General features: G+C 38.5%; 1 protein-coding gene across 4 annotated transcripts in view; it reads left to right on the top strand.

The window, feature by feature from the left end:
* OGDHL (oxoglutarate dehydrogenase L) overlaps nt 1–14,356 on the top strand; it is a 58,870-nt gene that overhangs the window by 26,209 nt on the left and 18,305 nt on the right. For 3 of the 4 annotated variants that reach the window (XM_065843331.2, XM_065843330.2, XM_065843332.2), the window contains exons 9-16: nt 350–529; nt 905–1,033; nt 1,401–1,580; nt 1,853–2,005; nt 3,315–3,417; nt 4,020–4,148; nt 6,462–6,612; nt 10,922–11,049. In XM_065843331.2, the coding sequence (XP_065699403.1) occupies nt 350–529; nt 905–1,033; nt 1,401–1,580; nt 1,853–2,005; nt 3,315–3,417; nt 4,020–4,148; nt 6,462–6,612; nt 10,922–11,049 (1,153 nt within the window). The remainder of the gene's footprint in view (nt 1–349; nt 530–904; nt 1,034–1,400; nt 1,581–1,852; nt 2,006–3,314; nt 3,418–4,019; nt 4,149–6,461; nt 6,613–10,921; nt 11,050–14,356) is intronic. The other variant, XM_065843333.2, reaches the window with a different exon arrangement.

The raw sequence follows: 14,356 nt of genomic DNA, 5'->3' as shown, positions 1-14,356 counted from the left end.
AAATTTAAAGACTATACTGTACCTCTAACATACAGAAGGTGTTTTAGGAATGACTGTAAATAAGTTCAAGATCATTTGACTGAGTTGCTAACTTTTAAGCATCTTTCTTTGTTTTATGTAAATGAAATGAGCATCAATATTATGTAAATATTTATCCAATACTGGATAGCAACACCAAGATGATAAATTAGGAACAGTGTTCCAGTTTGAAAGTATGGTGTCAAACCCATAGTACATATTGATGTGCAGTTAGCTAGATGTGTTTTGCAGACTGAAGCACAAGTTTTAGGTGTAGTCAGTGCAGCTGGTATGAGTGACACTCCTGAATCGTGACTGTCTTGCACATTAGGGATCTGGGGATGTAAAATATCATCTGGGAATGTACCATGAGAGGATCAACCGAGCAACAAACAAGAAAATCACACTGTCCCTGATGGCTAACCCTTCTCACTTGGAAGCAGTTGATCCTGTTGTGCAGGGGAAGACAAAAGCTGAACAGTTTTATCGAGGGGATACAGCAGGGAAAAAGGTAAATATTGTTTAACATAATAACTCTCAATCATAGTTTTCCATATTATTTTTAATAAAAATACTTTACCAGTAGTTTTGTGTCACAGAATTTTCGTCTTTTCCTCCTTCAGAAAAGAAATTCACCTGTTGAAGTAGGTAAGGTTTTTGACGTGGTACCTCAAGGTTAAGTTCCGGAAGTAGGCTTGACACTTTCTCTCATTTGCAAACTGAGCAAAGGCAGCAGAATGCTGACAAGTCTATGGTTTATTATAAAAATACGTTTATGTTTTATAAGCACTACAGAAATATGGAAGAAAGAAATCCTGCTGAGAAACTTAAACTGCAGTTTTGCTTTCTGATATATGTGTGGATATGTGTGTATAATCCTCCGTAGGTTATGTCCATATTATTACATGGGGATGCTGCCTTTGCAGGACAAGGAGTGGTTTATGAAACCTTTCATCTTAGTGACCTCCCATCCTACACCACAAATGGCACTATTCATGTTGTGGTCAACAACCAGGTAACAAGTAGTGCATTTTCCAGTCACTTTGTCTGCTGAATAGTTACTAGTGTATTTCCTCTTATTCTTATTTGTTATTAGCTGGGTGCTTTGTCTCCTCTGTTTATTAGAATGGTTAGGGTGTTCCTGAAAACCATCATAGTATCTGGCAACTCTGAGTGGATATCTACATCTACCTATCACCTACGTTTATTTCATTCATTGTGTAACACTTAATGGGTTAGGTTTGCTTTGTTTTGTTTTTAAGAGAGCAAAAAGCAGCTAGCTAGCCAAAATGAAAAGCTGATTCTACTGCTGTGCAAATTACTATTAAGTGAAAACCTCAAGCATTCAAAATTATTTTAATGGAAGTTTCTGGAATTTTTAGATTGGCTTCACCACAGACCCCCGTATGGCCCGTTCATCTCCATATCCTACTGATGTTGCTCGTGTGGTCAATGCTCCCATTTTTCATGTGAATGCTGATGACCCTGAAGCAGTGATGTATGTGTGCAGTGTAGCTGCAGAATGGCGAAACACCTTCAATAAAGATGTGGTGGTTGACTTGGTACGTCTTGGTCTTCTTAACTTGTCATTTTGTGCATTAGTACTACTCTCTTTTCTGTGGCTTAGAAGGCCAAGTCAAGAAACATTTTTTCTTTTAAAAGGCCTCTAGTTTCTTCTTTAAAAAAAAAAAAAGGCAAACAAACAACTAACAGGCCTGCAAGTATCCAGAAATGGTTTTATACCGTAAACCTCCTAAAATCTCTGTAAAACTGAAATGGAAAGATGTCAATTTACATTTTTCCTTACCAAGAGAAACAATTTTTCCCTTTGTAGGTTTGTTACCGTAGGAGGGGGCACAATGAAATGGATGAACCGATGTTCACACAGCCTCTAATGTACAAGCAGATCCATAAGCAGGTGCCAGTGCTGAAGAAATATGCTGACAAACTGATTGCAGATGGGACTGTGACACTGCAGGAGTTTGAGGTACATGGTAACAAGTTGAAGCTGTCAGGAGGAAGACACAACTGTCACTATATGCTGCCTACTTAAAAACCTGCCTTTCATTACCACGATGTCTTAATTCTTTAACACTATCTGATGCAATTTGGTTTGGATTTTTGTGTAAAATACATAGTATTGTTGTAACAAAAGCAATGGAAGTGCTGTGAAGTAATTGATAGGTATTGCACAGAAAAAATTTTCCTTCAGTTCTGAGATTTCTAAAAGGTGGTCAGCTGTGAATGTTGGAGATGGAGGCATTTGTTCATGTCTTTATTCAGCAGTAAGACAGTCTTTAAATGCTCATAGGTATAACTGTAGCTTCATATTTATAATCTTGGCAGGCTTGTATCCAGCGGTAATGCAATAAAATCGATTTAACCTTTTTATTTTCTTGCAATAATTCAACTAAGTTGAGAGATCATTTGAAATATTCCAGAAGGAAGAAGTCTGAAGTCTGGTGCCTGTTAGTTAAGTCTTTACCTTAATCTTTTTGAAAGTGAAATGTATAGAGAGCAGATGCAACGAATGACGTTTGGAGAAGGTGTGGCTAGCTATGTAGTGACACAGTATTGCAGATCAACAAACAACCTGTTTGTGTCGGTGCATTCTGTTATCTGCAAGAATGATCACAGGTCCTGCAGAACCAGCTACCTTGAATCATTGTAAGGGTAGCTGTTTGTAGCACAGGCTTCGGTGAGTGGATCCAAGATCCTGGATGGATGTTTTGCTGTACAAACTGAGCTCAGAATTGCTGTTAATTAAAGATTAACTAGCTCAAGAACTTGAATGTGCTCTTGGATTGAAACATAGATACTACAGAGGCATTCTGCCTCTACAGAATATGGTTTAGTATCTGTTGCCATTGACAGGTGTGGCCAGCAGATTCTTAGCTGGACTCTCCTAACCAGACCAGTGTTCTAGGAGGTCCTTTTCTAGTCTTCAGGGGCTTCTGTAGCGAGAAGCATGAGAGCTGTATAATCCTGATCTTAGAAGTATGACTGTAAATTATATTTGGTGCTTCAGTTCTGTCTCATTCTAGAGTAATGCTTGCAACTTCAGCTCTTGGTACTCTCCTCTGTAACACCTGTCCAATTAACAAAATAATTTATTTAGAATAATGTTTCTCAAAGGAAATTTGATCCTAGATAAAATGAAGTTGTTTGCATAATTGTAACTACATTTTCTTCTGGAGTTAAATAACTGGTTTTATCGTACTGAATGATAAGTATCATCTGTGAGATTCAGAAGTGTTATGCTTATCTGTTTTAAAAATAAAGTTTTTGTTCTACAGGAAGAAATTGCGAAGTATGATAGAATATGTGAAGAAGCATATACTAGATCTAAGGATAATAAAATCCTACATATCAAGCACTGGCTTGATTCACCTTGGCCTGGTAAGAGGTGTCCTTTCGCTTGTCCTAGTGTTAATATTGTTGTACTTTTATTTTGAGTCCATATTCTAGGTCTCTTAAATGTTTTGTATAAGCAGTGTTCCTTTAAAATAGTGTATGTGACCTTTGTTTTGCCCATTAGTAGTAAATGAAACATTCTGCCAGATTACCTTAAAAGACTTGCTTTTCTTAAAAAACATGCAAACTGAGGTGTGACTTTGAAAAAGATGTCTTTTCAGTTTAGCAGCGAAGTGTTTTTCCTGTAACAATAACTGTGCCTTCAGAAAGAAAGAGTATGTGTCATGCTCTTTCATTTGTTGTTGTTGTGGAGGGATTGAGGGATATGCCATTTATTGGCTGCCTCTGCCCACATAGTTAGACTTCACAGGGAGTGAAAGCAGAAAAAAAGCAGATCATTCTGTGCCTGTAAGATCGAGTTTTGTCATACAGACAATCAAAATGATTGTATCTCCAAGTGAAAGGTGAACAACTAGGCTTAGGCTGCTGCAGAGAATGTCCTTAAAGAGTTGTGAGTTTTTAAATAAAATGTAGATTGTGTAGGTATCTGTTAACCTTGAACATCTCACCAAATATTTTACTTCCAGGATTCTTTAACATGGATGGAGAACCCAAGAGCATGTCTTGTCCTCCAACTGGCATTTCGGAAGACCTGCTGACTCACATTGGCAATGTAGCTAGTTCAGTGCCAGTCAAAGACTTCAAAATACATGCAGGTCAGCTGGAGTCTTTGTTTCTCTTGCTCAGATTTTATATTTCTGCACACGAATTGCTATTGGGCCATTTCCAAAAGAGGAAAATGCCTGTGACTTTTATTTTAACTCTTCCATCTTATGGGCAAGGAGAATGTGAATTAAGGTCCTGCTGCTTGTTCTCAGCATAATGTTTTTTCAGTATCATGCCACTTCTGTTCCCTACCTTGTTAAAATAGATTTTCTTCTGAGGGTGGTAAAAGTCTCTTTGTAATGTTAATAGCTCCTTTCGTTCTTCAAGTCCTTGTGGAAAATGCTGCCTCTATGCAGCACGTTTGTGTGACTTACTGCGAAGTAAAGCAGCCATCTCAGGAAGCTGGTGTTTTGTTTTGTTTTGTTTTTAAAGACTAAAACAAGTGCTAATTTGAGGTTCACTTAAGACAATTTTCTTGTAGTTAGACAACTTTCTACTCAGGATTATAGCTTGGTCTTTTCAGACCTGGCAACATTGCTGATACACCATGAGCATAATTTTAATACAGCTGAAGGGACTCTGTGAGCAATTTAAGGCAGTTTTTCTTTCAACTTGATGCTTAGCATTGATGGTAGCACAAATCTAGTGTTTTCTCAAAAAGTCTTAGCTTTTGGTCTGAAGAGATTCAATTCTGAATTGGGCATCTATTACAGGAAGAGGTTAAATGTGCCAGTCTCGCTGGGGAGCACCTGGTACTGTGTCCAAGTTCTGAGTTAATTCTTCACTCCGTGGTCAGGTTGAAGTCCAGCAGCTCAAAAGGGCACAATAACATGTTAATTCCATGGGGAAATATGGAGACACTTTGTTTAGGGATCTTTTTTTCTTTTCTTGACTTGTAGGGAATGTACTTAGGATCAGGAGAAAGAATTTTTTTTTTTTCTGTGTAAAATCTCTAGCTAATATTTATTCTCCAGAGTCATTCATGAAGGAACAAAGTATGTCTGCTGCAGATGTTGTATGTGTTTGTGTTCCTTTGGGACAATTAAACACCGTTACAAGAAATTATGATAGGGCATTCTCAGTTATCAATTGCAAGCTTGTTGAGCTGATGCAATTAATAAATGAACTTTAAAACTCTTCTACATGTTTGTGCACTTTGTTGTGATGCTGATAAATTTGAAATTATAGTTGGCCAATAAAATCTATTATTAAACATTCTAATTAAAAAGGTAGGGTACTCTCTGTTCAGTAACTTGATTAACCATCGACACTGAGTAACACTTGCCAGTATATAAGATAAATTTATGGTTCAAAGCAAAGTTTAGTCTGCTAGATTCTTTTATGGAATTTAAAAGGCCATGAAATTTTAAAAAATGGGAGAATTAGAAGGGGAAGAGCAGCTTTGAAGTACTTTTGTCTTTCCACTAGAACGAAACAGCTTAATATCTCACAATATTTCAACAAACATTTGGAAGATACTTTGTTTTATCAAATGTTTAGTATATTCTAATGAGAAAATTGTCTTTTTTTTTACTTACAATGCAATAATTTACATGAGAGAATAGTTTTATGTGGAAAGAAAGCAGGGTGATTTTTGTAAAAACAGGGAAAGTGACAAAGGGAAATATGGGGAAATAACAAATAGGACAGCTTGCCAAGACTGTCTGTCTTGTGAAAGTGCAGATGTGAAAGTAAGATGGTGCCAAGTGCCACTGAATACACAAAGCTTATAGCCTCAAAACTGGAAGCACCTGTATGCAGTTTTGGGTTTATTCCCTTTAAAAGTCACAGTATTGCAACCTGGTTTTGGCTTCCCATGTTATAGAGTCTTGACTGCAAAAACACAACTTTTGGTTACCAACTGAAAATCTGCTGGCAGCTGCTACAATTTCCTATTTATATGATATTCATAGTATTGATTAATCTGGCCTGTTTCTCATTGTAACATCTCCTTAAGTTCAATAAGACAAATGTCAAGGAAATGAGAGAGAGAAGAAAAAATCATGAACCCTATAGATGATATTTTCAGCCTCCTATAAAACAGTACCTGTTGTTAAAGATGTGAAAATAAATCTTTAAGAAGTATTTCACCGTGGAACTCTTTTATTGTCTTCAGTAGTTTCTGAAACAGCCAATCTTATTTTCTCCTTCTAAAACAAGGTATGGAAATTATGCAACCCTTCACCTGGCAAACAAGTTGTTTTCCTTTTCTCTCAGTTCGATTTTAGAAGAACAACTTGTAGACCTTATTAGGATCTGTATTCAAATTAGCCAGTGGGGAAGGAGAATGGTAAATGTAATGTGAATATAAAATATCTCTGAAGTAGGTCCATTGATTTTTGACCTTTATTATTCCAATGTAGGACTCTCTCGGATTTTAAGAGCCCGCTTGGAAATGACCAAGAACAGGGTTGTTGACTGGGCTTTAGCAGAATATATGGCTTTTGGCTCTTTTCTGAAAGAAGGGATCCATGTCCGGCTGAGTGGACAGGATGTGGAGAGGGGCACTTTTAGGTGAGTACTGAGAACTGTTAAATGCTGTCCCATACTTAAAGAAACCGCTTGACATTTTTTTAAACAATATAGTGTCCTGTGGGGAAGGGGAAGTTGAGACTATTTAGTATCAATCTGGATGTTAAAGGTTCTGGCAGTCAAGAATGATCAAATCTCCCATGTCTCTAAACACCACTTCAAAGGTAGAAAAAATTTTCTTAGATGCTTTCTTCCTTCTCTTGCTGAAAAGCAGAAATGTGGGGTTTTTTCTCTTTACTTTTTTCCTGCTTTTAACTAAAAATTCAGCTGCAATCCATCTTAATTGCTGAGAAGTAAAAGAAGGGTATTTGCTGCTGCAGATTCTAAGTCTTTTAAATACCATTCCAGTGGTGGTTGTTTGGAACTTGAATATGCTGTGAACAAACACATTGCTGGTTGGCAAGGCTTTTTAAAGTGAAACAAGATCCTTTGTACTGAGACTTTTAATGACTGGAGCATGAATGAAGACAGAATCTGATCACTTGGTAAAAATATATACAGTTCTGCTGCCTTACCTGACTCTCCATGGAGTGGAATGTTAATGATGTATTTAATTGAAGCCTTTGATGCGAAGCCCATTGCTGGGGGTGAATGAACCAGCAGCTGCACTGTGCTTCATTTTGAATGCTTACAGGAAAGAGAGAAATCTTGGTGCCTGTCTTCTCTGGTACAGTGCTCTGTTTCTGTGCTGAGCTTTATTCGGTATCCAGTTTTTTGGGTTTTCTTTTTGCTCCCATTCTAATGGCACTTTAACAAAATCCTTCAGACAAGACCTGAAAATAAAAGTGAAAATGGGGAGATCCCCACCCTGTTTCCAATTTCTCATCCTCCTTGATTTCAATACTGTGGTCTTGTGAAGTGGTGAGCATCTCCTGGGAGAGGAACATGTGTTCATTGTTTAGCAACCTACCCACCTATTTCAGGTGAGTGCTTAGTCAAGTCTAACACACGCTGATAGACTTGGTCTTGAGAATATGAATTCTCTGTGTTCCCAATTGTCTCACTGGTAGAAGAGGTTTTTCTAGAACTGTTATCCAGATTTCCTTGATCTTTAAGATAAAAACAATTGCTGTGTTGACAGCAATATAAGAAAAAAAGGAAAACCAAAACAACAACAAAAAAAACATGTTTTCAAATAAAATACTATTCAGACTGTTGAAGACTAGCTAAGGATTCCTGTGGCATCTGGATTTTATTATTCGATGTTTTAGAAAAGGAGTAAAAAGGCATTCACATAAATTCTTGTGAAGTTCAGGACTGAAACTGGAACTGCAGATGTTTGATTTAGAGTAACCTGGTTCTGCTTTAATGCTGGGTTTTGAGTTTGCCTGTTGGGTAGCGGGATCTACAAAATACTAGCACCTGGTGTGATTCTGAATTTTTCTAATTATTGTGATAAAGCAGTTGAACAATAAAGGATGAAATTAAAAAAATGTCTTGGACCTGAGGAAGTCAGAGAATATTCAACCACTCTGTTAAACAGAAGAGAACACTGGAGAAATGTGGAAGACTAGACCTTTTGTATTGTATTGAGGCTCATTTAATGAGAGGAGCGGATAGCAAAGTTAATTTATGCTACACACATATGTAGGAGGTGCAGGAGTTCTCTTTAAAACTGTTCTTCTTTAGCTGTGATTGAGTTTCTTTGTCATTTATAATAAAGGTGAGCAAATGCTGGTGCATTTTTATTGGAAAAAAACACATTTGCAAACACATATAAAGTATATGTCACCCTGTCCTCTCTCTGTACTGAGAAGACCCTGCACTCCCCAGAATCCTTGAAGTATATAATGTCTCAAATATCTGGGACTAATTGAAGAGGGAGTATCAGCCAGAACTGGGGAAGAACTGCGTGTACTGCATTGCCATTATGAAAACAAAATGATGGGAGTGTTTTCACTATTTTGGAGCTTCTGAAGTGCTGTCTAGAAACTACTACTTTCTGTCAGTATTCAGTCACAGAATGGTTGGGGTTAGAATGGACCTCTGGAGGTCATCCAGTCCAACCCACCTGCTAAAGCAGTTCACTCAGAGTAGATTGCACAGAAATGCGTCCAGGCAGGTTTTGAACATCTTCAGAGAAGGAGACTCCACAGCCTCTCTGGGCAGCCTGTTCCAGTGCTCTGACACCCTCAAAGTAAAGAAATTTTTCCTCATATTCAGTTGGAACCTCCTGTGCTTCAGTCTGTTCCCATTGCCCCTTATCCTCTTGTTGGGCACCACTGAAAGGAGTCTGGTCCCATCCTCTTGACATCCACCCTTGAGATATTTATAAACATTGATGAGATCCCCTCTCAGCCTTCTCTTCTGCAGGCTGAACAGACCCAGCTCTCTCAGCCTTTCCTCGTAAGAAGGATGCTCCATACCCCTAATCATCTTTGTAGCTCTCCACTGGACTCCCTCCAGTAGTTCCTTGTCCTTCTCAAACTGGAGAGCCCAGAACTGGACACAGTGCTCCAGATGCGCCCTCACCAGGGCAGAGCAGAGCAGGAGGATAGCATCCCTCAACCTGCTGGTCACACTTTCCTTAATGCACCCCAGGATACAGTTGGCCTTCTTGGCCACAAGGGCACATTGTTGACTCATGGTCAACCTGTTGTCAACCAGAACTCCCAAGTCCCAAGCAGTGCTGCCTTCCAGCAGGTCCACCTCTAATCTGTACTGGTGCTTGGGGTTATTACTCCCCAGGTGCAGGACCCTACACTTATCTTGTTGAAGTTCATTAGGTTCTTTTCTGCCCAGTCCCCCAGCCTGGGGGACTCTCTGCCCAGTCCCCCAGGTCTCGCTGGATGACAGCACAGCCTTCTGATGTGTCAGCCCTTCCTCCCAGTTTGGTGTCGTCAGCAAACTTGCTGAGGGTGCACTCAGTCTCTTCATCCAGGTCATTGATGAACAGGCTGAAGAAGACTGGATCTAATACAGACCCCTGGGAAACCCCACTAACTACAGGCTTCCAACCAGACTCTGCACTGTTGATCACAACCCTTGGCTTGCTTTCTTCCTGTTTCACTACTCGTCATTATCAATAGACAGATGCTAGATAAAGCTGCAGATAGAAGGACAGGTATCTTTCTCATCTTGGAGACGTACTTTGGAGAAGGGAAGGGGGAGAGAGAGGTTGATTCTGTACTGGTTTGATGTCAGTAAACCTGACAACTGTGCAACAGCAATATCTGACTTGTATATCTGTGCATTTCTGGCTGTCCATCTATGCTCATTCCAATCGCCTTTTGCTGGGGAAACAGAAAGCTTTGTGCTCTAGCAGCTTATTGGCTAGGTAGGCCTTATATCTTTGGCTGAATGAAAAATATAAAATAACGGGGCAAAAATTATTTCTGCCTAACAGCTGTTTGGTGTGTGTATTTCCCTCTTTCTGTCTACTTCTCTCCCTGTGCTGTTCTTCCAAGATAGTGTCTTTTCCTGGCCTTATATTGTTGACTCCTAAATAAATTTCAGAGCTCTTTTGCTAGCATTCATTATAGCAAAGGGAAGTACAAAAAGATACAGTTTTGGCAGCTATACAACACGCAGTAGTTGTTACCAGTATAATAACTATCCGTATGTTAGCGGTTGTAAAGCGGGACATATTGGTGTGATTCACTCAGTTACTCTGCTCAGAGAGTTAATGGATTACAGTAATTACTTCAGTCATCTCTGGTTTGGTAGTGTTCCTCGATGCCCCATTCTAATGCTGATTAATGGTGTTCTAGAGAACTGTAAATGGTGCAAGTGAGTGTAAATAGCAGGAAAGAAGATACAACTGCTTCAAGTCTTGGTGCTGAGATGAGATCAGAGTAAATTTTTGCATAAAAGACAAACAACAGTTGTTTTAAGGAAAAGATTAATAGTATGTGCTAAGGAGGTGGAGTGAAATGCTTTTTATAACAGTTTTGTGGTGTACTTGTTTTGTTAGTGGTTTATTTTTTGTTTTATTTTGTTTTTTTTGGCTGGTTGGTTTTTTTAAAACTCAGTTAATTTTATAGCAACAACCTCCCCACCCTTTCCCATCTGCCCCCCAGTTCTACTAGTGATGAAATATTTCCATTTTCCTTGAGAGCCTGAGAACAAGTGTGGATAGTTGGTGAAAGTCCTTACAGTGCCAGAGTTGTATTTAGAGGTGTGACTGCATTGCTGGGCTTTGGCCAAACCAGAGTGCTGTGTAAAGCAAAGGCAACTGTGTTGCTTGCGTGCTTTTGAGAGCATAGCTTTGATGGTTTATCTTTGAAAACAGCTCTGTTAAAAGCCCAAAGTTGTTCTTAGCTAATACATTTATTTCAACAACTGTTTGTAGCCATCGTCATCATGTGCTTCATGATCAAGAAGTTGACAAGAGAACGTGTGTCCCCATGAATCACCTCTGGGAGCAGCAGGCCCCCTACACCGTGTGCAACAGCTCCCTCTCCGAATACGGCGTCTTAGGTAGGTCTGGGGGTAATTGTCTGGCAGATTGGTTTATGTTGTGACAGCTCTCAAACAAGATGTAGGAACTGATGACTACTGATTAGGAGGAATTTTTTTCCAATTTTGCATTAATGTAGTTAAACCTCTTGGGTACCAGGTTTGACTTTGTTACTTGAGTTTGCCAAGCCTCAAAACAAAACAGAAGTCTCCTGTTAGTGGCATTTAAAAATAAACAAACTCTACCTTTGTTGTGCTTTGATGTTACCACATTCATAGCAGTTTTATTCCAGGTGAGAGCAAAGAATTGCATAACAGGGGCCTGTGATCCTATCAGAATGTCTAAACTGATTCCCCCTCACCTCATCCCCTGAAGAAAAGTAACTCTACCAAGAGATTCAATAAATTTACCTTACTCATTGTAATATTTGTACCTTTAATCCAAACTCTTGGTTTTTTCCTACAGTGTGCCGTGATGGGTTTTGATTTTAATGTACATTTCAGTATTAACATTTTAGCATAAATTTAAAATTAGAAGGGAAAACTTCAACTGGGTGTTGGTTTGTTTGGGTTTTTGTTTTCAGTTTTTGAATATGTTGCCTGTGGTATCAGGCACATTAACTTGCAGGTTTTGATGTGCCTGCAATGCAAAACTTTCTGCACTCCTCCAGCAGTACACCTATTTGTTTAAGCTGCTTAGAACATGCTTGTACTTCAAAACCATAAACTAGGAGACTTCAGCAGGTTTTGATGGAAAAGTCACAAACTATGTTAGCGTTGGTCTTATCAGTATTCAACTGGACATTATCTAGCAAAGACAGTAGATGAATTTCAGAGAGTAATGTAGCTATGTGAGAAGCAGAGCTCAGCAAGAAAGAGAATGTGGAAGAAAGCTGTAAAACAGTTATATATGAAACAGGTATCAAAGCTCTCTCTCTCAGGTTCTGGCATCTCTTAAACAAGCATCCCCACATTTTGCAGTGTGGGGGGTTACATTACAATTATTATTACAATTATGGGATTCAGGTCAAAGTATCTGTTGTGGCTGATGCTGGAAGATGGACTGAATGCTTTCTCAACATGGGAGTAACTGTCAACAAAACGAGGGACAATTTGTAATACAAATATAAAAATCCATCCTAGCCTTATCTGAACTGCTGTTCTGAATGGTGCTATTTCAAGAAAACAAATTCTTGTTAGTGATAGTATTAATCTCAGTGAATTATATTTTTGATACTGGAAAGACATGTTGCCTTCAGCCACAGAGAATGGATAACATCCGTGATGAGGGTGGCAAGAGGAATGTGGAGCACAAAAGACATCTGATAATTTATCAAAAATGTTATTGATTCTGTGGATAAATGATTAAATTTAGTTTCATATCCATTTCAGAGCTAGTGTGAGGGAAAAAGATGAGATATTGTACTAGGTAAAGATTGTAATTGATAGCCCCATACTACGTACTATGAAGAAGATTAACTCTATCCCAGGTAAAACCAAACCAACACATGCTACATATTACCTATTGCTATTAATATTAAAATGGTATAAAACTGTATGGTTGGAGCATGGAGTGAAGAGCTGAGATTTTTTTTTTTTAGGTATTTTTCTTAGCTCTGTGGCAGAATTGGTGTGAACAGAAGTTGTATCTCTATAAGCTGATATAGTAACATGTAAATTCTAAATAGGAGAGTGCAAAAGAGGATGTGTATAAACATAAGATAAATAATTGGCATAAATAGAAAAACAAGTTTTTTTTTTCTTACATTCAAATAATGTATCCAAATGTGGAAGTGATAAATGTCTGGATATTATTGAAATCTGATTTTATTCCAAAAATTACACCTCAATAGGTCTAGGAAGCCTAGAGTTGATATGGTGTGGAGGGTAATTCTTATTGCCACAGTTCTGTCCTTCAAAATATTAACTAAGTGGGCTCTCTTTCTTTCTCTTCCTTGATCTCATCCTGCTCACTATTGCTCTTCACCTTTCCTCAGCAGGAGAAATGTGAAAGTTGATTTAGTAACTTTCATTGAATACAAGCATGCATCAAAAACAAGAGTATAATTTCTGTGCAATTCTGCTTCGGCAGAGGTGATGACAGGTTCTTCAAACCTAATGATGTTGATGTTTAATTGTTAAGAATTTTAAATTCCTCGTTTCTGAAGCATTTTCTAACAGTAAAAGAGATTAAGTTGATAGAAGTAGTTGATAAGCAATGATTTTTTTTTTTCTTTACTAAAAATGCCATGTTTCTATGTTGAAGTGATTTTATAATTACGTTTCCTCTCCCTTGCTAGCTTTTACCAATCAGCCTTCTCCAAAATGTTTACTTTTGTGGTTTGTATCCACAAAGAGACAGTGTATGGAGAAGCAGCCATGTGTGAACATGTCTTGTCTAGTTAAGCATCTCAGTCAAAGAGGAGCTGTCAGAATTGTTACCTGTTTGGCTGGTAACATCACTGGGTCTCCTTTTTCATGTGTGGAAGAATAAATGAACATATGCAGTTCAAGCAGTTGATTCTTCAGGAGCAGCAAACCAACCCCACACTTTATTTTCTCTTAACTGCTATTTCTACTATATAAGCCTGTTATAAGGAACAGTTTGGGATTAGTGCCCTAAAGTATTTGGTGGGGGGTGGGAGAGTTGTGAGAGGATATAAAGGAATAAAAAAAATGGCGTTAAGAATGTAATTTGTGACTGTGTTAACATGTAGTACCTCAGAAGCATTTTGGGAATTCCCTTAGTTTCTGTGAATTAGAGCTGAGTAAAAATGGGTTGAACAGCCCAGCACGGTAAAACTACGGATTATTTCCTTGGCAGGTACCTAAGCCAAGAGCTGGCATCTGTTCAGAGCTGTGAGCTTTGCACCAAGTTATTGTTGAGCTGGTTAGGAATACCTGAGGTGTAACTGCTCCATTAAAATGATGCTCTGACAAGACTGATCTCACTTAGAAATAAATGAAAGGCAGTCTTGTTAACTTGTGGTTCAAACAATTGCTTGTGTTTTGTATACAGGAAGCTGTGGTGTAAATGTACTGAGGCATCAAATCAGAGTATTTAACAATCTCTGATAATTTTGTTTGACATCCCATGTCTGCTATTTTTAGCTATATGCGATTATTACAATTTTGTAGAACTGTAGAATCATTTTGGTTGGAAGAGACCCTCAGTATCACTGAGTCCAACCATAGCCTCACTCTGGCACTAAACCATGTCCCTAAGAACCTTGTCTAAACGCCTTTAAAACACCTCTGGGGATGTTAACTACACGACTTCCCTGGACAACGTGTTCCAATGCCTGACAAATTCAGTTTTGCATCCACT

This window comes from Patagioenas fasciata, chromosome 8 (assembly GCF_037038585.1).
Source record: "Patagioenas fasciata isolate bPatFas1 chromosome 8, bPatFas1.hap1, whole genome shotgun sequence".
Classification (NCBI taxonomy): Eukaryota; Metazoa; Chordata; class Aves; order Columbiformes; family Columbidae; genus Patagioenas; species Patagioenas fasciata.
Note: the sequence above shows the minus strand (reverse complement) of the source record. Positions and strands in the feature narration are given on the sequence as shown.